We start from the raw sequence: 23,483 nt of genomic DNA, 5'->3' as shown, positions 1-23,483 counted from the left end.
TTTACAACTTATATTATTCCTTGATTGTGATAATGTTATTGTTTTTCTTATATTGTTTCATGAATTCCACCGAGGTAAGTGGATGGTAAAGGTTTTATCATAAATAAAAGGATTTGTTGTAAATCATGCTCCATTGGTCTTTTGTGTTTTTCTACCCACCTTTACCTCCGTGACGGTGAGATATCGTGATGTTCTTACTGGGCTAGTGTAGCTCACTCCTTATTTAACCATTTCAGATCAGGAAGACATGGTTCCCGAGCCCGTTCCGCAGGAGGACGACGAAGGGGATGCCTAGAGACTCTGTAGTCATACTCATAGTTTTATTTTCGAGTTTCTCTCTTAGTTAGTTTAATCTTTTATATTTTAAGTACGTTTTTGGTTTTCGTGTAAGGGATGTTAACTGAAATTTTGATCTCGCTTCCGCATTTTATGTGTTTAAATACTCATTCCATTTTAACATTTCCGGGGCCGTTACATAGGGAGAAATTTTACTTTTTTGGCAGTCGATGGTGGCTCTGGTGCGGCGACGGTCAGCAGTCGGCAGTCGACCTTCTTCTCTGACGGCTAGTTCTTCTCCGATGAGTGCAGGGTGGCTAGGGTTAGGGTTCTCCTGCGACACGATCTTTTTATATTCATCCCGCATCGATATGGAGCAAGGAGAGACGTCCGTTCGTTGCCTATTTAGGTCGATTGTATGAGTGAATTTGGACCGTTCATTGTAATTGATCTCGTCTATCCGATCGCGCCTAAAGAATGAACGAATCTAAGTCGTTCACGCATGCAGAATCGAACCTGAACCATCAGATTGCCAGGCAGACGGATTGCCTGCATGGCCTCCCGCGTGACGCTGACGTCAGTGTATTTTGTCACGCGGCGTGCTCTAGTTCGTCAGGGCTACTTACTTAGTTGTCCCACGTGGTCGATTTTTTTTTTGTTTGCATTTTGACCCTTTTTTTAATTTTTCTTTAAAAAACACACATAAACTCAAATTTTCACTATTTTTTTTTCAAAATTACTTTCAATTACATCCCTAACCTATTTTTCTCAAATAATTTAACAAAGTTAAATTAAAAATAATTTTTTTGTTATTTTTATAGTTACCAAAATTAATTTCGGGAGAAATTCTGAGTTCAGGTATTACAAAACTTCTCAATTATATGTTTGATTTTTGTAATAATTTTATTAAATATTTATATAAAATCTATAGACTTTACAAGTCAAACAAAAAACATATATTTTATCTCATTGAAAAATTTATTGCATTATAAATTTATATATTTTATAATAAAGTGAATGTATAAATAATCAAACTTTAAATTCCATTTAAATATAAAAACCAATTCAAAACTCATTTTTTATTTTTAAAAAATATAATTTCCGGTTTTTACTTTTTCTTTAGTGTCATTTGTTTATATTGATATTTATTGTTTTTTCTGTCGGTGACAATTTAAATAAGTAGCTATAAGATATTCATAGTTTTTCATCAAAATATTTTATTTTTTAATAAAAAAATTAAGATATAATATAAATTTGATCTCTATACTATTTATTTTTATTCAAATTAATTAATATCTTAATTTCGGATCAAATTAATATTTGTACGTTTGAAAAGTTATCAATTTACTCGTTCTCCATTATTAATTTTTAAGATCATTAACTTATTTGTCATGTGTCAAATTTATTGATACGTGACATATTCTAATTGGTCAAATTATAAATTAAATGTAATGTCATACGTCATGTGATGGTGTCATATATTGCCGATTACTTTTTTACAAAAATTATTGACTGGTTTGAATGAATCTGCATATATTTTTTTAAATATTACATCAAATGACACGTAACATTTAACGAGATCTTTGCTCACACATAAATCAATGGTAGTCATGATTATCAATAGAGATTCATTAACTCAAATTTTTTTTCCAAAGTATAACTAATTGAACCAAAAATTGAGACAAAGCTAAAAGTATTATAATTCATTTTTATTTTTTGTTGTAAAGTGTTCAATAAATTTATGTATCGAAGCACAAAATAATTAATCAATTTTGAAAAGGTAATATTACGTATACAAAATTTATAACTTGATGTAATAATATAAATCAACAATTTCTAACTTTATGTTAACTAAATTTATTGTGATAAGAGTCGTAATATTCACCAATTAAACGATATAATTCGTTTTGATTTAATAATACCGCATTTAGATTATGCAAGTGAATAATTGTTGAACAATTTGATATGTTCAATAATAATATATTAAAAACATATTTTAGTATTATTTATTATTAATAATATTTTATATTTTATTTATTTAATTATAAAAATACTTTTTAAAACGTAAGAATCGAATCAAATACTATATATATGATACATATCTAATACTTATTAAATAAAATTTCACACTAATTCTTTGTAATAACCTTACCCTATTTACCTTATCCAAAGGTAAAATGAGAATCACCTCTACCAAATGTAAATTAACAATACCAATACGTGGTAATAAAAATTTTACCGGCCGTTAATTAATTAACACAGTTTTGCCGTTAGCGGCAAATCTGCATTCAGCTCCCTGAAAAACCGTTAAAACAAAGGCTGTAACGGCCTGTATCCAAACTATCCCAGTGTGACAGTCAACCAATTGTACGGTGACACGTCAGCTATGACAATGACATTGGATTCTCCTTGCTGACGTGGCCACAACATTTATAATTAATAATAATAATAATAATAATAGTGTAGTACCTTTTTTAGCAATCAATTTGAAGTTGAAGAATCCATATTTCTCAATTTCCAAGTGTTTCAAAAATGTCAATGATGACTTTTTTTTCAATTCATATTGCAGTATTATTAACAACAACTCATATATATATATATATATGTATATGTGATTAAATATATTTTTAGATTCATTAATGTTTTTTTCTTTTGTTGATTTGTTCATTGTTGTAATTTTGTGTGAAATTATTTATTATATATATACTTAAAATTTTTGAAGTATTTGTTCTTCGTTTATAGCCATAAAATTTACATACATATAGCTGTTAATATATTAACGATAATTTCACGTTTGACTCGTAATACTACTAATGATATATATGATATTATTTTATTAGTTAATTTTAATAATTAGATTTAAAATTTGACCTGAAATCAAATTTAACAATTAAAAAAAATAAAAAAAAAAATATTTATAAATCCATTTAATTTAATTTCGTTAAATTATTAAAAAAAGTAGGTTATAGATGTAATCAAAAATAATTTTTTTAAAAAATACATAAAAATTTAGTTTTGAAACAAAATTTAGAAAAAAATGGTTAAAATACAAAAAAAAAATTCTAGCCACGTACGACGACATAGTCATCAGTTCCGACAAACCGGAGAATACCGCGTGGCAGGCCACGATGACGTCGGCGCCACGCGTGAGGCCACACGAGCAATTTGCGTGCCCAGCGATCGAACGGCCCAAGATCGATCTCGTGTGCATGGACGACTCAGATTCTTTCCCTCCTAAGGCGCAATCGGACAGACGAGATCAATTGAGATGAACGGTTCAGATTCGTTTTGTTCTTAGGTGTGATCGGACGAGCAAGATCAATCGTGATGAATGGCCTAAATCGACGCACGATAGATATAAATATTTCGCGTTGTATGGGAACCAAAACTCTAGCTACCAGCTCCTGCTGGAGAAGGAGGCCGACTGCCGGAAAGTCCCTTACCAGGAAAGTTTGAGAGACGTGGTTCATTCTTATACGGGATGAGATATCGAGAAGATAGAATGTTTGACGCTCATTACCAAACGGAGTGTGGGAACAGCTGGTTAATTGTTTAATTTGGATATTGGATTCACGAGTAGGGAGACATCCCTATGGACCTCTAAGGGTACCAGTAAGCAAGTAAGAAAAACAAGTTATTGTATATTGTTCTCTTATACGTTGTAATGCCCTAATTAATTTTAATTATAATTAAACTTAATGAATAAATATAAATTTTAAAATTTTTAATTTTATTTAAGGTAAAAATGAAGAAAATTAAATAGATGATGAAATTGAAAATAATTTTTTTTAAAAAGGGTAAAATATGGGTTATGATGGTGTATTTGAAAGAAAAATCAGAAACTGATGGTCAAAATATATTTTAAAAAAATTACACCACGTGAGACACCCAATCAACAACCTCGACGAACCAGAGCGCGCCGTGTGGCAAATCATGCGGGAGGCCACACTAGCGATCCGTGTGCTATAATCGGACGGTCCAGATTTGTTTCCGCACGTACGGACGGTCTGATCCGTTCACTCCTCAGACACGATTGGACGGTCACGATTAAACACGATAAACGATCCAGATCCACTTCTTATTTAAACGTGATCGGATGGCTCAGATCAAATCACGATGAACGACCGAAAATCACTCTCTATTCAATCACAATCAGAAAATCCATATCGAACGCGATAGACGGTCCAAATTAAAAGAAAACGGATATAAATAATTCTCTTCACACCAAACCCTAACCTTAGCTCCCAAACACCCCGCCGGAGAAGAAGAGCCAGCCGCCAGAAAGGGAGTTGTCCGCCGTCTGTGTAGCGCCCGGGAAATGGAAGGAAAAAAAAAACGTGTGTGCCACGTCAGCAGACCTGGCCAACCAGGACCTACCACGTGGCAAAACCACGTCGACCGGGGACATGCCACGTTGGCGATCCGCATGCGCGCGATCGGACGGCCCAGATCAATCGCGCGCACGGACGGCCCAGATTAAATTAAAATGGACGGCTGAGATCAAAAGGCAAAAAGGTATAAATAAGACCCCCACACCAGACCCCAAACCCTAGCCGCCTGCCCTCGCCGGAGAAGACGAACCAGAAGCCGGCCGCCGCCACCCGCTGTCGCCGGAGCACGACGGAGCCGCCGTGCCAGAGTTGCGATATTGGCCGAAAGGGGCCCTGGGCCTAATTTGGGATTTTTTGGAACACGTGTAGGTACCAGTAGTGAGTTTCAGTTCCCCGAAAAAGATTCAAGGAAAATTAGGGACAGCCTGCAAGAGCACTGTGAAGCCGTGTTTGGGACCCTGAAACTAGTAAGGACCCCTCACCCTATTTTCTATCACGGTATTAAAGTTCAATTATGATAAAACTGTATTTCTTGAATCAACGAATGTGTGAAATTGCTTAAGGTCGCTAATGGAGCCCGAGTCTAGTGTGTTTGTCGGTTAACTGTTATTCGGCCTATTTTACAGTTTTAAATGCAGCATGAGGTTCGATGTTTTTATTTTATAGTTTCGTGTGCATATTTTACTGTTTTATTGATTATGGATTGAATGACTGAGATATTGATGCTGTATGTTGTCTGTTTGGCATAAATTATCGTTTTGCTTGTTTGTATGTGATTGATAATGCTGACTGTTTTATTGATAATGTGGTCAGCCTGACTAGATATACTGGGAGATGGTGGATGGACCGGGTCCGTAGGGAACCCTACCGGGATTGTGGTCTCCCATACCGGACGGGGTATGGAGATCTTATGTGTTTTGGCGCCCATACCGGACGGGGTATGGGGACGGCTCGTTTCACCCTCATATCGGACGGGGTAATGAGGTTTATAGTTTGGCGCCCATATCGGACGGGGTATGGGGACGGCCCGTTTCACCCTCATACCGGACGAGATAATGAGGTTTATAGTTTTGGCGCCCATACCGGACGGGGTATGGGGACGGCCCTGGAATATGATTTCAAGTGTTAGGGGTTAACGGGTAGCGAGACCCCTATGGATCCCCATGGATACTAGTGGGCTGGTAAATGAGGAAAATATATTATGTAACGATTGAATTACGAAAGGCTTGATAAATATTACGTTATACAGTTTATATATGATTTCATGATGATGATGATGTTATTGTTTTCGTATATTGACTTATGAATTTCACCGAGGTAAGTGAATGGTAAAGGTTTTATTATTGATAAAAGGTTTTGTTGTAAATTATGCTCCATTGGTCTTTTTGTGTTTTCTACCCACCTTTACCTCCATGACGGTGAGATATCATGATGTCCTTACTGGGCTAGTGTAGCTCATTCCTTATTTAATCATTTTAGATCAGGAAGACATTGTTCCCGAGCCAGTTCCGCAGGAGGACGACGAACGGGACGCCTAAAGACTCCATAGTCATATTTGTAGCTTTTACTTTCAAGTTTCTCCTTTAGGTAGTTTGATATTTTATATTGTGAGCACGTTTTTTGGTTTTAGTGTAAGGGATGTTAATTGAATTTTTGACTTCACTTCCGCATTTGATATTTTTAATATACATTCCATTCTAAATTTCCGGGGCTGTTACAGTCCGTCACCGTATCGGAGCCACTTCCAATCACTAAAAGAGGTAAAAAAAAATTATATTTGCTCGAAATTTAATTTTGAACACCCCCATAGCCAAATTGGAGCGAAAGGACTGACCGATGAGCTGAAAACTGTAGGTAAAATCCGGCGGCGGCGCCGCGGGAAAAAAACAAAAAATGCCTCTGAGAGGACCTTCCTGATTTCCGTTTCGTATAATTTTTTCACCATTGTAACACCATTCCTTTCTCTATAGGTTGACTGAAGCAAAACACCTAATTACGAAGGTGAGCCAGCAGAGCCGCCACACCGGAGAAACTCGCCATCGGTAAGCTTCGATTTTTCGATTTTTTTCGGCAACCGAGGTCCTTTAACGTATTTTTTTTCGTAAGGATTGGTACAAAACCAGCCGAATTCAACTAAAAACAGTCAAAAACAGCCGATTCGAGGCAAACCGCCGCTGTAGGCAGCGGTGCCGTCACTAGAGCACAGCGGAACCACTGTGCCAAAATTATGGAATTGGCCAAAAAGGGTTTTGAACACTTATTTTAGATTTTTTGGGATATTTTTAGGTATTTGAGATATGTTTTAATCCCCAAAGAAAAATTTAGAGAACTTGAGGACCGTCAGTAGCCGCAGTCAAAAGTTAGCATTTTGAACATCAGTTTGAGTAAAAATTTATCACATAATTCTCTGTTATGGAATTGAAGTTTAATCCTAAATAATATGGTATTTTGTGAAATTTAAAAAATATTCATAATTAATTAGAGGTTAATAATGGAGTCGGAACCGGTTATTTATTATTATTTGCTATGTTTAACAGATTGCCTGATTTTACAGCTTTCGAATGCATGCTAATGCACTGGAATTAGTATGGTGATGCGATTGTATTCATTTGATACATGTATTGCTTATTTTATGTGATTACGGTTGAATTAAAAAACTATAAATTAAAGGTAAATAGAAAATTATTTGATTAAGTAGATGAATGAATGACAACCTTACTAGATATCCTGGGAGATGGTGGACGGACCGGGTACATAGGAAACCGTACCGTGAACGTTGCCTCATACCAGACGGGGGGTCGAGATTTGATAATTTGGTGCTCATACCGGACGGGGTATGAAGACGGTCTGTTTCACCCTCATACCGGACGGAGTATTAAGGGATGATATCTTTTGGCGCTCATACTATACGAGGTATGGGGACGACCGTTAATTGAAAATGTTAAAAAATAATTTACGCATGGTGGGAACAACTCTATACACCTCCATGGATACCAGTAGACTGATAAAAAATAAGGTTGTTGTTCCGCCTGACTGTACATGAAATTATGGTATGTGTTATGTTTTTAACTCTATAGGTTATTTTTTAAAATCTCGCTACGGTAAGTATACGGTAACTGATTTTATTTATGACAAACGAATTTACTTAAATTAAGAGCTCCATTAGTTGTTTTAATGATTTCTACCAACATTCATTTATGTGTTGGTGAGTAGCGTGATATTCTTAATGAGCTAGTGTGTAACGCCCAAACAATTGAGCATTTTTATTATTATATTATTAATTTTATTTATTAAGTTTAATTTAAAAAAAAAAGAGCGCCACGTCAGCGGCCCAGTCAAAAGCCCTGGCCAACCAGGACCTGCCGCGTGGCAAGACCACATCGACCCGGGGACGGGCCACGTGGGCGATCCGCGTGCGCGCGATCGGACGGCCCAGATGCGTCCCCGCGCGCACGGACGGTCCAGATCAAGCGTGCGCACGGACGGCCCAGATGCAATCGCACGGACGGCTCAGATTCAATCAAAAACGGACGGCCCAAATTTAATCAAAATGGATGGCTGAGATCAAAAGGCAAAAGGGTATAAATAGAACCTCTACACCTGACCACAAAAACCCTAGCCGCCTGCCCTCGCCGGAGAAGACGAACCAGACGCCGGAGGAGCCGGCCGCCGCTGCACCGGGGAGATTTTCGACCGCCGATCGAGGTAAATTTCATGCCCCGACTTGTTTTTCCACGCTTAGTTCCCCTGTGGCCAAATCGGAGCCAAAATCCCAACCAAACGGCAGGAAAACACGGCCGAAACCCAGCGGTGCCGCCGCGCCCCTCCTCGGTTTTTGCCTCCGATGAGGCCTTTCCCGGCCTCCGTTTGATGCAATTTTTATATCACCATGATCACCATTCTTTTCTCTACAGGTTGATCAGAGCCGAATCACCAAAACACGAACCTCGTCGGAGAGCCGCCGCACCCGAGAGCACCGCCGCGGGTAAGCTTCGGTTTTTCGTAATTTTTTGGCCCCCCGAGGGCCCTAGGTTTGTTTTATCACAGGGACCGATGTAAGTGTGGCCGAATTCGGCTAGAAACGGCTGAAAACGGCCAACCCGAGGTGAATTGCCACCGCAAGCGACGGCACCGTCGCCGGAGCACGGCGGAGCCGCCGTGCCGGAATTGCGATATTGGCCGAAAGGGGCCCTGGGTCTAATTTGGGATTTTTTGGAACACGTGCAGGTACCAGTAATGCGTTTCAGTTCCCCAGAAAAAATTTAGGGAAAATTAGGGACAGCCTGTAGGCGCACTGTAAAGCCGTGTTCGGACCCCAAAATGCGTAAGAACCCCTCACCCTATTTCCTATCACGGTATTAAAGTTCAATAATGATAGAACGGTATTTCTTGAATCAACGAATGTGTGAAATTGCTTAAGGTCGCTAATGGAGCCCGAGTCTAGTGTGTTTGTCGGTTAATTGTTATTTGGCTTATTTTACAGTTTTAAATGCAGTATGAGGTCTGATGTTTTCGTTTCATAGTTTCATGTGCATATTTTACTGTTTTATTGATTATGGGTTGAATGACTGAGTAACCGATGCTGTATGTTGTCTTGTTTGACATAAATTACTGTTTTGCTTGTTTGTGTGTGAATTGATGATGCTGACTGAGGAAAAGGAGAATGAAAGGTTATGTAAATTGATACTCATATAATGTGATCAGCCTGACTAGATATCCTGGGAGATGGTGGACGGACTGGGTTCGTAGGGAACCCTACCGGGATTGTGGTCTCTCATACCGGATGGGGTATGGAGACCTTATGTGTTTTGGCGCCCATACCGGACGGGGTATGGGGACGGCCCTGGAATCAGGTTGTAAATGTTAAAGGTTCAAGGGTAGCGGGACCCCTATGGATCCCCACGGATACTAGTAGGCTGGTAAAAAAGGAAAAACGTGTTGTGTAATGATTGAATTACAAAAGACGTGATAAGTATTATGTTATATAGTTTATATGATTTCATGATGATGATAATGTTATTGCTTTCGTATATTGTTTTATGAATTTCACCGAGGTAAGTGGATGGTAAAAGTTTTATTATTGATAAAATGATTTGTTGTAAATTATGCTCCATTGGTCTTTTTGTGTTTTCTACCCACCTTTACCTCTGTGACGGTGAGATATCGTGATGTCTTTACTGGGCTAGTGTAGCTCATTCCTTATTTAATCATTTCAGATCAGGAAGACATTGTTCCCGAGCCTGTTCCGCAGGAAGACGACGAAGGGGACGCCTAAAGACTCCATAGTCATATTCATAGCTTTTACTTTCGAGTTTCTCTTTTAGTTAGTTTGATCTTTTATATTTTGAGCACGTTTTTTGTTTTAGTGTAAGGGATGTTAATCGAAATTTTGACTTCGCTTCCGCATTTGACATTTTTAATACACATATTTCATTTTAAATTTCCGAGATCGTTACATAGTGTAATTCATTATTTTATTAATTATTTCAGATTAAGAGGATCAGGATCCAGAACCCGATCCACAAGAGGGTTGCGAGTAGAATGCTTAGTTGTTTATTTTTCGTTTATTTATTTAATTTTTCGTTATTTCTTTTAAAAGGTAACCTTATTTGGTAATATGAACTTTTTTGTGTAAGGAATGTGAATCCTGACTATTTATTTTTCTTCCGTACTAAATTTATAATTTATCTCATTTGGAGTTTCTGGGGTCGTTATATACGTGAAAATAAAAATTGATATGAGTATGAGTATTTATAAATTATTTTTGAGAAAACCCGTTGCATAAGTACGTAATTTAACAGTTTTTTTTTATATTAAATAAATTTACTCAAATTAAGAGTTTCATTAGTTATTCTATAATTTTTACTAATATTCAAATTTTCGTATATGTGTTTAGTGTAATATTCTTACTGCACTAATGTAACTCACATTTTAATTAACAATTTCAGATCAAAAAGACCAATATCCAGATTTCGATCAGTAAGAGAGTTGTAAGTAGTTTACCACCTGGACTCCTTTCAAGTGATAGTGAAGGTTGTCATAGAATATTTATTTATTCGTTTTTTTTTTTTACGTTTTTAATTACCATTTGTATTTTAGAAGGGATATTTTCATAACTCTATTAGACATTCTAAATTATCATGTAAAGAATGTAAATAATAACTTTATCAATCGCTTCTGCATTTAAATTATAAATTCATTTCCTTTAAGATTTTGGATCTTTACAAATTTTTTTATATACTTTCGTCATGTTTATTCTAAATTTTTAAAGTTAGTTTTATCGTAATTTAATTATCAATTATTGGTATTCTTAATTTGGTAGGAGGGTTCTTGAGTTTTTATTACAAAATTAATCCATATTTTGTATTTCAATTAATTTGTATTGATCTCTATTATTTTTCAATTTGGTCAAACCTAAATTGTCCAATTAGGATTAAGTAATTTTGGATAATTAATTATTTAGATAATCACTAATAAAATACATTATAAAATTACTTGAGCATGAGGACACTATTTTCGTGCAAATAATTATTTTAATTTTCTAATTGGATTAAATAATTAAATTTTTATTTTTATATAATGTAAACTTTTTAACTAACAATAATATATATAATTAATTATTTCGTAATTGGGTAATTGATTTTTTTTTATTTATAAGAAAATTATACGTCTAAATCGAAATGTGTATTTTTTTTATATGTGTTTGATAAAAATTATATTATAATTAGTATGTATTTATTTGTTAGTCAACAAAATATGTGAATTTATATTTTAAAAAATGAAAAAATATATATATATATATATATATATATAAATTATTTAATTTTTCCACTATCACAAATTTAATAATACTATTTTTAAGAAATTTTTTTTATAAAAAAATCTCCATTTTGATTCCACTTTTGCCCCTCCGTTGAGTCCGCTCCTCACGCTCCTTCTCTGTAAAAGAAAAAGGAAACAGAAAAAAAAAAAAAAAAACTCAAACTTTAAACAGTTCGTTTTGAGATCTGAACCACACCTAACCATCCAAAGATTCTTACAGTATTATATAACAGTGACATTCAACTGTACCAAGAAAAAAAAAAGCTTCATCTCATAATCAGGGTGTAAAGAGTACTCAATCATTGAAAATTTCACACCTACCCGAATGATTTTTCTTTCTGGGTTTTGCCAAAAATCTCCCTGATCTTTGAATTTCTGCTACTCAATCTGTTGACTTCAAGGCTAATATTCCTTTTCTTTTCTGGGTTTTTTTTTTTCCTTGATTCAGACCAAAGTTTTCTGCTTTGATTTTCTTTCAGCTTGCTTGATCTTGTCTACTGCTACTTGTTCTTCCTAAATGTTTAACCTTTCCTATTTTGTGATGGTTTTCAGTGAAGTGTCTTTGCTCGTTCTTCATTTCATCTTGAGGTTTTCACTTTTATCTGTTGGTTGAAGCTCAAAAAGCTCCAGATTTTACTGTTTGTTTACTCCGTGGCTGCAGTTTTTTAGTGAAAGCAGATCTGAAATTGCTACTGGCCTTCACTGACTGGTGTTCTTATTAAGAATCTGAGCTATTAATTTCATTTGCTGAAGCTTTAACTGTAGTCCTTTTTAGCATTTAATGGCTTCTATTATACAACTGTAAACTAAGCAATCTGCTTCTTCTTTTTATTTTTTTATTTTTTTATTTTGGGTTTAGAGGTTAAAAAGTGCTTTTTTGTACCAACCTTGCATTTTTCTTTAAAAGGGTTTATTAGGTTCACTTCCCTCACCTGGGAAAATTTCAATTTCTATAGAAGGGAGATTTCAATTTTCAGTTTCTCTGTTAAGATAATGTAAAAGGGTATATAAGTTCATCTTTAAATGGGATCAAACCCTGTTTTTCTTGATGGGTTTCCATCATTTTCTGAGGTGATGGACTCACAACCAGCCCTAACCATTTACACAGATGTGAGTGTGGTGCCAGAGCATGAAAAAAGCCAGCTGGAGCAGTCAATATCCAATCTTCAAGGTGAGATTTTGGCTATCAGCTTCAAGAATATGATATTTTTGGTTTGGTTTAAGCATTGGAGATAACTGTATAATGGGTTTTTGATCTGATTTTATATTGTTTTTGTAGGAGAAATCTTGCAGTTAAAGCTAAAGCTGAGGTCATTTGATGAGAATAGAAAGAAAGCCTTGAATAAGATAATAGACATCAAAGGTAGTTTGAGTATTATGGTTTATAATAAGAGTTTTCTTTGTCTTTGTTGAAAAATTTTAAGTTGCTCAAATAGCAATTTCGGGTTTGAAAATCTCATAAACCTCATTTGTAAATTTAACTTTTGTTCCACAATGTTATATAAACAATTCGAAAGGAATCATATAATTATGTGATCTTCCTTCCACCTTGTCCGAGGTGCCGAAACATGTAATAGTTGCTCTTTAATTTATGATTGTGTGAAGGAGCTTGGTTTTGATTTTCAGGCGGTATTCGAGTGTTTTGTAGAGTTAGACCCTTCATCTTGACAGAAAAAAAAAAGATTCTTGAACCTATCTCCATTGGATCAGAGAATATCGTGGTTAAGACTGCGGGAAACAAGAAGGTTTTTGAATTTGATAAGGTGTTTCACCAAGCTGTAAATCAAGGTAAGTAGCAAATTTTATCTGCACTTCCTAATTTGATGAGGTGCTAAAAGAACTTATTCATTATCTTGCTGGAAAACTCTGCAGAAGATGTTTTCGTCGAGGTTGAGCCAATTATTAGATCTGCACTTGATGGCCACAATGCATGTATTTTGGCATATGGGCAAACTGGCACTGGCAAGACCTTTACAATGGTTAGCTATTGAAATTTTCATCAGTGATATTCTTGCAATGATTGTTATAAATTTCATTACTTGTCTTCGATAAATGATGGATGGGATGATGATACAGGATGGCACAAATGAGCAGCCGGGTATTGTTCCTCGAGTTCTTGAAGAGCTATTTCGTCAACAATCTTTGGATAAGTCATGTTCTTTAACATTTTCAATGAGTATTTTGGAGGTTTATAAGGGGAATTTGAAAGATCTACTTGCTCCAAGATCAGCACTTAGAGCATATGAAGTTGTATCAAAATGGTAATTATCCAAGAATCATTATAAATCCAATGTTTTTCTGACATATAGCTTTATAAAGCATTGCTAATTGTGTATTGTCCTTTTGGCTGACTCAACCTACAGCAATCTGAGCATTCAAACAGATTCAAAGGGATGTGTAGAAATCGAGGGTCTGACAGAAATTGAAATCCCGGATCTTGCAAAAGCGAAATGGTGCTACAACAAGGGAAGAAAGACGCGGTCCACCTCATGGACTAATGTAAATGAGGCATCTAGCAGGTCACACTGGTGGGTTTTCGATCTGAGTTTTATTTGTTCTTGACAAGTTTATTTGGCAAAGATAGTTACATTATCTGTTTAGTTTCATATATCTAGTTTAACGAGGATCACCATTTCTCGAAATGGGAATACTCCGGATTCTAGACCACGAGCTAGCAAACTCTGGATGGTTGATCTCGGAGGAAGCGAAAGATTACTGAAAACAGGAGCAACCGGACAAACACTCGATGAGGGACGGGCCATAAATCTGTCTCTTTCTGCTTTAGGAGATGTTATTGCAACTCTAAGAAAGAAAAAGGGTCATGTGCCTTACAGGCAAGTTCTGTGTTGCTTGCTGTCAGAATTGCACTGTTGATGCTTCGCTTCTTTCCTACTCATCTCGCTAAAGATCAACTTTTGCTTCTTTGGTTGCAGAAATAGCAAGCTTACTCAAATCCTCAAGGATTCCCTAGGTATATAACACTAGACATTTGTCTTTTTAAAGTAATACCATGTTCGGACCCGATTCATAAATTACATATAATTCATTTGTAAATTGCACTTAGATCGACTTGAAGATGGTGAATATCGTTTATAAGATAGTAAAAGTTAATCTCAAATTGAAATGAAAGATCACTGAATTTACAAATGAATTCTGTTCAATTTTTAGATTGGTTTCGAACATGATCGAGTGTAGCAATTACCCTTGAAATTTCTAACATTTGAAGACTTAACTATACAACAAGGGGAATTTCTTTTGATCTGTATATATATATATGTATATGTATGTGTGAGATGTTATACTGCTTCATTTGCTGCTTATCTTGTAAGTTTTGATAAGAATCCTAAAATCTCCAATATCTTTAGGTAGTAGATCAAAAGTTTTGATGCTTGTGCACATAAGTCCATCTGAAGGAGACATTGGGGAGACTATATGTTCGCTGAATTTTACCAAACGAGCAAGAGCAGTCGAGTGCAATAGAGAGCTAACAGAGGTAATGCTTTTGATTATATTCATGAACTTCAATTAGTACATATTTCCATGACTGTTAAAAGTTGATATTTCAGGAGCTAAAGAGGCAAAAAGAGAAACAGATTGCAGAATTTGAAGAGGAAATGAGAGAAGCTGAAGAAGAATGCCAGAAAATCGTTAACCAACTCCAGAAAGCTGAATTCATTTTAACTGAAAGCAAAAAGATTTTGTCAACAACTTATCATCCCGAAAATGAAAACGATAGTAACCCCAAGACTCCAGAAGATTTAAAACAAGTTAGTAATAACATGTCTCAAGTGTCAGAAAAAGGCGTTAAACGCAATATTTATAGCTCTCTCCCTCGGTTTATGACTTCTACTGTTGCCAGTAGACAAAGGCAAAGTGCTTCAGAAAAAGAGGTTGGTGGAAGGACAACAAGTTTGAGATCAAGTACAAGAAGTTCAATGCAGTTTTCAACTTCTCAGTCTGTTAGCTTCTCAGACAATCGTTTTCGAGCTCTTGTACAAAGTTCAAACAAGAAATCACGGTTCATGCACACAAGTACTATCCACCCTGTTGAGATCCCGAAATTCAATGGGACGGCTTTGAAGACGAGCTCCTTGTCAAGTAGCAAAATGGTCACTTCATCGGATCCAAACTTGAGAGTTACTCTTTCTCGACATAGAAGAAGAATGTCCGATTTTATCTAACATCGAAAAAAAGGTTCTTGTTTGATGATCATCTCTGGTTTCGAAAAACTTTCGGTTTTTCTTCTTTTACAGGGTTGGGGGTATCAAGTTTTATACATTTGTATGAATTTCTCATTACATTATAATTTACACATTGATTTGGAGTGGTGTGTTTAGGGTTTAAGTACTGTTAACATGACTGTTAATGTTGTATCATGGAGTGGGTTGAGGTGCTTGTAACATTGTTTAGAACTATATCATATGTGAAAGAATTTTGGTCTCTCTTAACTACATTATATATATATATATGTATGTTTCCTTTTTATTTTCTAAGTTTAAATTGTGTATGTTTATGGAGTAATTAAATACAAATTTTTTTACACTTAAAATATATTTCTCTTACGAATTATCTTTTAATTAAATAATTATTCGAGTTGTACTGTATTTTTATTTATTTAAAAATTATTTATATTATATTATAATAATTGATATATGTGTGATATCTAATTAATTAATATATAAATTTACTTAAAAAAAAATATTTTTTATATTTTTATATTTTTTTTAATTAGATATCTAAATTTGAACTCACACATTTAAATAAAAAGGTGAAGGTAGTATTTTTTTTTTTACAAATAATTTTTTTTAAAAAAATTTTTATTTGTGAGATAACAATTATTTTATACATTAATATAATTTTTTGACTATAAAATATATATTAACATAATTTTCGAATTATAAGTTTATGGATAGACTCTATATAACTAAATTTTTATCTATAATATTAATAATTTTTTTGGTCAGAATGAGATATTATTTAATTAAATTTTTTTTTTTTATAAAGAAAGATTTATTTAAAAAAAATTATGAAATTTTTGACTTACATGTGATAAAAAAAAACTTGTATAATTAATAAAATTTAAAATAAAATTACCTAATAAAATTTAAAATTTTTAATTACGAAAATTATATTTCCTCAAGTAAAAAAAAAAAAAATTAAAATTAGCAAAGGTTTTGTTTTTTGGTTGGGCTCACGGGCCCATTCATCTTTAGCCGACAGATATAACCGACACCGTTTTGCTTGAAATCATCTCCCAAAACGACATTCTCAACGACATTGATCACACCGTCAGGAGTCAACGGGAACTTGAGCGGAAAGGAAAAGACAAAACAATCTCAAAACGACACCGTATGGATCCTGATCCAGCACAGAAAATCGTGGGCGCTAAACTCACAGGCACAAGCAAAAATCGGAGAGGCACAGCTGCATAAGCATGGCGGTCTCATCGTCATTACAGAAGGGGATAGTGATAACGGTACCGGTCTTGGTACTCTCAGTTTCAGCAGCAGCCATTTTCTTGTTCTTTCTATTGTCTTCGCTATCTACATGCGATTGTCCTCCTCCTCCCCAAAATGTCGCCGTTCCGGTCCCTGCCGGCGGTGATGCGAGCGGTTCTGGAAGTTTCGTTGAAAAAATTTCGCCGTCGAAGGAGGATATCCAGTGGATTCAAGATCAGATCCGATTGAATGGTCTGCACATGCAGGAGAATGTCCTCCGCAAGGGCATTAATCCTCGCACTAGGGCTCAGCAACTCCAGGATCTGAACCAGTACCATCTCTCTCTCTCTCTCTCTCTCTCTCTCTCTGTCTCTCCTTTTACATATATATAGATCAGTCGAACGTGTTTTTGTTTTCGGGACAATTATTTTCTTTATGGATTTTGGTGTTGCAAATTGTAGATTAAGAGCTTGGAAAATTGTGCTTGTTGTTTAATTTGATTAGTTAACTGCACTGTAGATTTGTGCTACTACTTATATAGGTATCTATATCTATATCCAGGAGTATGATATAATGATAAGCACCATAAATGCTGAAATTTGAGTTTTAGTTATTGTTTGAGAAGACGATGAAGACAGCAATTAAAGCCGGAAACTGTTCATTTATTTGTATGAGAGAGATAAAAAGAGATTAGAAAGTGTTAGATTTTTTCATAGTTGGGAACCTAGGTTTTGCTTGTATGAGCTGTTTCCCTGTAACTTCTACCATTATGTTCCCTTCCCTTATCTTATAATGTAATTTCTCTGGCTGGAAATTTTTAGATGGAATTTAAGTTTGTATGGGGAATGATTTACCACTTGGTGGGTGAAAGATTCTGATTGTGGTTAATGTTTGGATGATTTCCAGGTTCAAGGGCATATCACACTATGAAGGACCCGAATCAAACAACCATACAGCCCTCCCATGCCCTGGTGAGCTTCTTGTCGAAGAGCACCATAGTAACTATGGTGAGCCCTGGGCTGGTGGGAGAGATGTGTTTGAGTTCCTGGCAGAGTCTACCCAATTAAGACCCAATTCGCGTGTTCTTGAGATTGGGTGTGGCACACTCCGTGTTGGATTGCATTTTATTCGTTACCTCAATCCTGAACACTTCCATTGTCTTGAGAGGGATGAGCTTTCTCTAATGGCGGCATTAAGATACGAGCTTCCTTCCCAAGGTCTACTACACAAGCGTCCTCGAATAGTGAAAGGTGATGATATGGATTTTAGCCAGTTTGGTTCAGAAGTAGCGTATGATTTGATATATGCAAGTGCTGTTTTCCTCCATATGCCTGATAAGCTTGTGTGGGTTGGGCTAGAAAGGTTAGCAAATAAGTTGAAACCATATACTGGACGAATATTTGTTTCACACAATATTAAGTTCTGTTCCCGTCTGGGAGGAGAGGAGTGCACTAAGAGGCTTACGAGTTTAGGCCTCGAATATATTGGAAAGCATACACATGATAGCTTATTGTTCAATCATTATGAAATTTGGTTCGAGTTTAGGAGGTCCAGAGCATAGAATAGAGAACTCAAGTCTTCTTCTTGACTCAAATCTTCTTCTTGATCAAAATTCTTTGCAACTCTGTTTCTGTCACAAAGCTAGCAGTAACCACTGTGCTCTAAATGTGTTAGTCTCCATTCCTCACTATTTTTCAATGGACTATCACTTTCCTGTTGAAAGATGAACTTGAAACAGAGTTGGGAAATCACGCCAGTCTTTACCTCAGCGGACCATTTGGTTTGCAGGGCACGGGCCTTTGCTGTATTCATTTAGAAATACAGAAATGTAACTATTGCCTCGGAATCAAGCTTTAACTTAGTTGTATCTATCACATTCAAGATGGCTGTTTGAATTTGAACTTGTTGTAGAATATGAATATGTAAAGTGAATTGACGATTTTGTTGCCAATTTGTCGATGCTCTCTGAATGGTCGCATGGCAAGAACTCTTCTGATTGTGTTTGTGGTTTTGTATGTTACCCAGATTTTGTATGGCAGCTGATCTTGATTCTGCTTTCTTTTCTTACATAGCTGCAATCATGTTTTGTCTACCTTTGCAGCAGTAATTTATCATTGATGCTGTGTTCACTTCATCGCCATAGGTTTCTTTTCTATTTCTTCCTAGGCTTGAAGTGTATTTTTGAGTCGATTTTTGGCTATTTTTAGCATTTTCCTTTCGGAGTACTAATTATAAGAATCGAACGCGATCTAATTAGTGTGTTTTAACGTTTCTTGCTGTGTGGTATTACAGTTTTCGGCAGAATTCGATACTGTAATACGAGATTGGTAAGATTCGAATTACTTTCGAATTTATTTAACATGATCTTGAACTAACAGTATTCAAACATAACAGGAAGTAGATGATTTGTACAAATTTGCTTTTGAATGTGAATAAGATAGAATCATTATTACCAAGTTTGGATTTTTATTAGTGAAAATCTTTTGAGTCCAAGAAAAGAATCTAAGAACTTAGTCTTCTTTGTTGATTGAGATAAAGAGTATCTTGCACTAGTCTTTTGGTTTTTATATTACATTTTAAAGCAATTTAAATATATATTTTACATGAGTATAATATATTCAGAATTCAAGTGATATATATATATATATATGTGTATGTATACACATATATATATATATATCAAATTCAGTAATTAATATTAAAAATGGGCAAATGTTTTTTTCATTATAATTTAGTTTTTAGTATTTTCTATTTATTTTAAATATTCAAGTTATTTCTATTTTTAATTAAAAAATTGTAGAATGATTATATTATATTTAAATATTTTAAAATAATTATTTTAATTAATTAATTAATTAATTTAATAATTAGTTAAAATTATTTTTTCTGAAATATTCAAATGTGACATAATCATTATACCTATTTGTATTAGAAAATAGAAAATTGAAACAAATAGAATAAATTAAAAAATAGATTATAATAAAAAATATTAGAAATTAATAAAAATTTAAAAATTTAATTTAATAATTGACTTTAAAAAATAATAATTTTTTATTTGCATATTGATTATTTAAAAAAATTAAATAAAGAAGTAAAGCTTTGGTGTGGCTGGGTACAATTGGGTATCTCATGTTGTTCTCTATTAGCCGTTCGATTATTATAAAGTTGCCACGTGTTGACGCCACCAAAACGTTGCGTTTTAATCAATGTAAACTCAAAAACTACATGTTCTGAAACTTCTCGCCGCGATCAAAAACCCTAGAGAGACAGGGGAGGAGGAGGAGTGTAGCCTGTAGAACTTCATTAATCGAAAAGAAGAACAATGTTTTCGCCCAGAATTTTAAGCAAAATTTACAAGCAAAAACCTAGATCTTCCTCCATCTTTTGTACCTCCTCAGGCTACCGTTACGTCAACGCTCCCCTAACTCGGACACCGAACCGCTCGATCTCTTCCACAACGTCGCTTCAGTTCTCATGGATGGACACGATCAAAGGAGTATTCACGGGGAAGAAAACCTCCCCGGATGAATCCAAATTCAGTGCCGAATCATTCACTCTCCTCAGTAAGTTCCTATCGTTACCTTCCATCCAGTTCATCACCTTCCCTTCAAACCGATTTCAGATAATTAGTCTTTATGTTTGTGTACTGCATATATATAAATATATATGTATGTATATAGTGTATGCTGGAAATGAAATGAAATGGTTAGACCGTAATGTTCTTGTTATGGTTATAACTGGTTTAGGGTTTGCTGATGAGTTGAAGAATGCAAGGAAGTTGGGGACTTTTAAGCAATATATGGTGGGTCGAAGCAGCCAGGCCACATTTGCTGATGCATTTGAGAAACAGGAAGCCATAATTCGTTATCTCGGGGGTTGTGATCCTACTGGAGAGGTCTGTTTGTTTTGTTTATTTCTTACTCTAAAAATTTATTTTCCGCTCTTTCTTTTGGGTCTTTGGCTGTGGAAATGTTTATGTTCTATGTTGCCATTAATGTAATGTCTGTACATTGTGTTGGCATTACAATTGGTGTTTTACTCCTGGATAAGTATTTAAATTCCATTGCTGAGTGTCTATAGAGGTATCACTTTCAATATCTTAATTTTGGTAATGTTTGGAAGAAAATGAACAATTTACTTCCATCTTATATGTAAATGCATCGGGCAGTGACTTTATTTGAAAATGAATATTTATGTTTGAAATAAATCATAAGATTTTAAGTTCTTTTTTTTAATTAAATTCACTATATTTGGAGAATATGCAAACTAGAATATAAGGAGCATTTCCAGCTTTTGTCTCTAAATATCTAGTTCATTTCCAACTTAGGTCTGCAAATGAATTCTACTGTTTTTTTTTTCTGTAAATTTAATTTGTTATGAATACTGTCAAGGAAAATTTATTCTAAGTTTACATCTGGTGCTGGGAGATTTCAGCTTCAGGGAATTCCTACCAGAATGTCATACAAATTATAGTTACTGCAAATCTATTTCAAGCTGAAGGAGACTGTGTCTTAACAAGTGGTCGAGTCCAAATGCATATGAAAGCATGTTGCTTAATAGAGTAGCCTGTTGGAATATCCAAAATGTTTTTCTCCCAGTGGTTTGTGAATTTTGTCTAGATCAACGTCTTGATTGTGATTTTAGGTCTGTAGAATCTCCAAACAAGTCAAAAGCAAGAAGCTGCAAAGCAATGTAATTGTACGATAGCTGATGTTGAGAATGCGCTTGCAAAGTTCACGTGGGCTAAGGAGGCACAAAAGAAGATAGCAAAGTTAAAAGAAGAAGGGAAACCACTTCCAAAGAGTCTGGCAGAGGTACCTACCATCAGTGTCATTATTTTAGTTATTATCTTGGACAAATATAATGGGCTCCAAGGTAGACTAATAATACCGGATAACTAAAGTTACTGATAGTGTACTCTTTTTCTGATCCCTTTTTTTGAGTAGTTTAATTATGATGAAGATACTCTTTGATTAATCAATTTAATATCCCATCACATTTTGAGGACATGCTTGCATGCCTGTGGAAGAGATTATTGAACTGATTACGTGGATGTTTTGCAACTTAAATCACCCTAATGAGCCACAACTAGATTAATTCTTTCTAGGTTAGCATGTGAATGTTTTCAGAATTGCAGGACAGACAAGGATGGTCCTTTTATGAAAATAGGTATCTGAATACATAAAGTTGTTTTTTTTTTGAGGATCTTCACTGTTCTAATGAACATAAATAAGCTGAACAACTTGAAGTAGTCGATCAGGAATTTGTGCTTCCGTAAAAAATAAAATTGGTTCTGCATTGTCTAGCCGTTCACCGAATAAGATGGCAAAAGGGTTTTTACTTCTAGGATGGCTTGGTTTGTTGGATTATATTATAGTTTTATTTTCTTTCACTATCTTGATTGTTTATAAACATAAATCAGTTGATAAAATTGTATTTTTGGTTTCTTCCTCAGTTGATGGAAAAAAAAAGATTTTCATTTTAGTAATCTATGATATTCCTCGATAAAAAAATTTAGTGTCTGTATACTGTTTTCGCTGGACATGGAACTATTGATTTTGATTTTTGTTTTGTAGGTGCAAAAATTGATGGGGTCATCACCACTCGATGTTGCTAGGTCTAACTTGGCTAAGAGTGGACAGATCAGCCGGAATGCACTTTGTCCATGTGGTTCTAAAAAAAGATATAAATGGTATGTTTATGGCCTAATTTGCTGCATAGTATGGGAATCTTGTGGAGTACATTGCATAAGCTCACGGAAGACATTATTTCCTTACATCATGCCTTAAATTGACAAGGAAATCAACTGGATTTATATCTGCCATCTTATTTATTTTAAACTCATTTCCTCCTTCCTGTTCCTTATCCTTTCTAACATATGCATTTTAATTCACATTATGATCCATGCTCACTCTACATGCTTGGTTCGTTTTTAATAGCTGTCTTCTCCTACCTCAAGTGGGTTGCAAATCATAATATTATGGGAACTCTTTTCCCCCGTGTAGTGATGATATCTAGAAAACGAAGAGATCTTTTTATCGTGTCTGTTATTTTCCTTTTAATTCTAATTGTCTTTCCATGCTTGTTTTAAAGGTGCTGTGGCAAGGATTCAAAGAATTAAGAAGCTACCATATTAGAGGTGTTATCGACCAAGGATTCAAAGGCTCAAGAAGCTACCATAGTAGAGGATACTACATCTGTATTCAAAAATGAGATTGATCCTCAACATGGTAGATATCAAGGTGCAGTCTCAAATAATATCTCTCAGGGTTAATCTCCTTAGATTTTCCTTAAAGTAGTATTTTGCCTATAAAAAGGCACATAATTTTGCGAGAGGAGAGTAGACAGATAATTCCAACTTGCTTCTGATGGATTGCGATGGAACTATTTGTTATAAAATGCAAAAAATAAAGCTTTTGTGGCAGATCCCACCTCATTATTGTTGTTATCTCCATCTTCTTTGTTTTCTTCTCCTTGCTTCCTGATTTATGTGTATCGGGTTCATTTGCAGTTTTGCATATTGATGTAGACCTAAGTCCTTGAAAACTTGGTTTTTTAGATGGAAGGCTTGGTGATAATGGGGAAGTGAAAAATGTTGTGAATATACAAGCTAATT

At 35.0% G+C, this 23,483-nt stretch overlaps 3 protein-coding genes across 3 annotated transcripts; all 3 read left to right on the top strand.

The window, feature by feature from the left end:
- The first annotated feature begins 11,583 nt into the window (after window positions 1–11,583).
- LOC110809365 (P-loop containing nucleoside triphosphate hydrolases superfamily protein) lies at window positions 11,584–15,877 on the top strand. Its single transcript, XM_088221861.1, has 10 exons — window positions 11,584–12,600; window positions 12,709–12,792; window positions 13,056–13,217; window positions 13,302–13,408; window positions 13,506–13,690; window positions 13,793–13,957; window positions 14,045–14,263; window positions 14,363–14,400; window positions 14,795–14,922; window positions 14,996–15,877. The coding sequence occupies exons 1-10, from the start codon at window positions 12,453–12,455 to the stop codon at window positions 15,608–15,610; spliced, it is 1,851 nt and encodes a 616-aa protein (XP_088077987.1). The 5' UTR covers window positions 11,584–12,452; the 3' UTR covers window positions 15,611–15,877.
- Window positions 15,878–16,744: 867 nt separating this feature from the next.
- On the top strand, window positions 16,745–18,654 carry LOC110809371 (S-adenosyl-L-methionine-dependent methyltransferases superfamily protein). Its single transcript, XM_088221859.1, has 2 exons — window positions 16,745–17,198; window positions 17,774–18,654. The coding sequence occupies exons 1-2, from the start codon at window positions 16,864–16,866 to the stop codon at window positions 18,426–18,428; spliced, it is 990 nt and encodes a 329-aa protein (XP_088077985.1). The 5' UTR covers window positions 16,745–16,863; the 3' UTR covers window positions 18,429–18,654.
- A 1,433-nt stretch (window positions 18,655–20,087) lies between these two features.
- On the top strand, window positions 20,088–23,120 carry LOC110809652 (SEC-C motif protein). Its single transcript, XM_088221860.1, has 5 exons — window positions 20,088–20,430; window positions 20,614–20,762; window positions 21,520–21,681; window positions 22,444–22,559; window positions 22,961–23,120. Exons 1-5 carry the CDS (start codon window positions 20,190–20,192, stop codon window positions 22,986–22,988), a joined length of 696 nt encoding a protein of 231 aa, XP_088077986.1. The 5' UTR covers window positions 20,088–20,189; the 3' UTR covers window positions 22,989–23,120.
- Window positions 23,121–23,483: the final 363 nt, after the last annotated feature.

This window comes from Carica papaya, chromosome 6 (assembly GCF_054855325.1).
Source record: "Carica papaya isolate Zhongbai chromosome 6, ASM5485532v1, whole genome shotgun sequence".
In the NCBI taxonomy this organism is placed as follows: domain Eukaryota; kingdom Viridiplantae; phylum Streptophyta; class Magnoliopsida; order Brassicales; family Caricaceae; genus Carica; species Carica papaya.
Note: the sequence above shows the minus strand (reverse complement) of the source record. Positions and strands in the feature narration are given on the sequence as shown.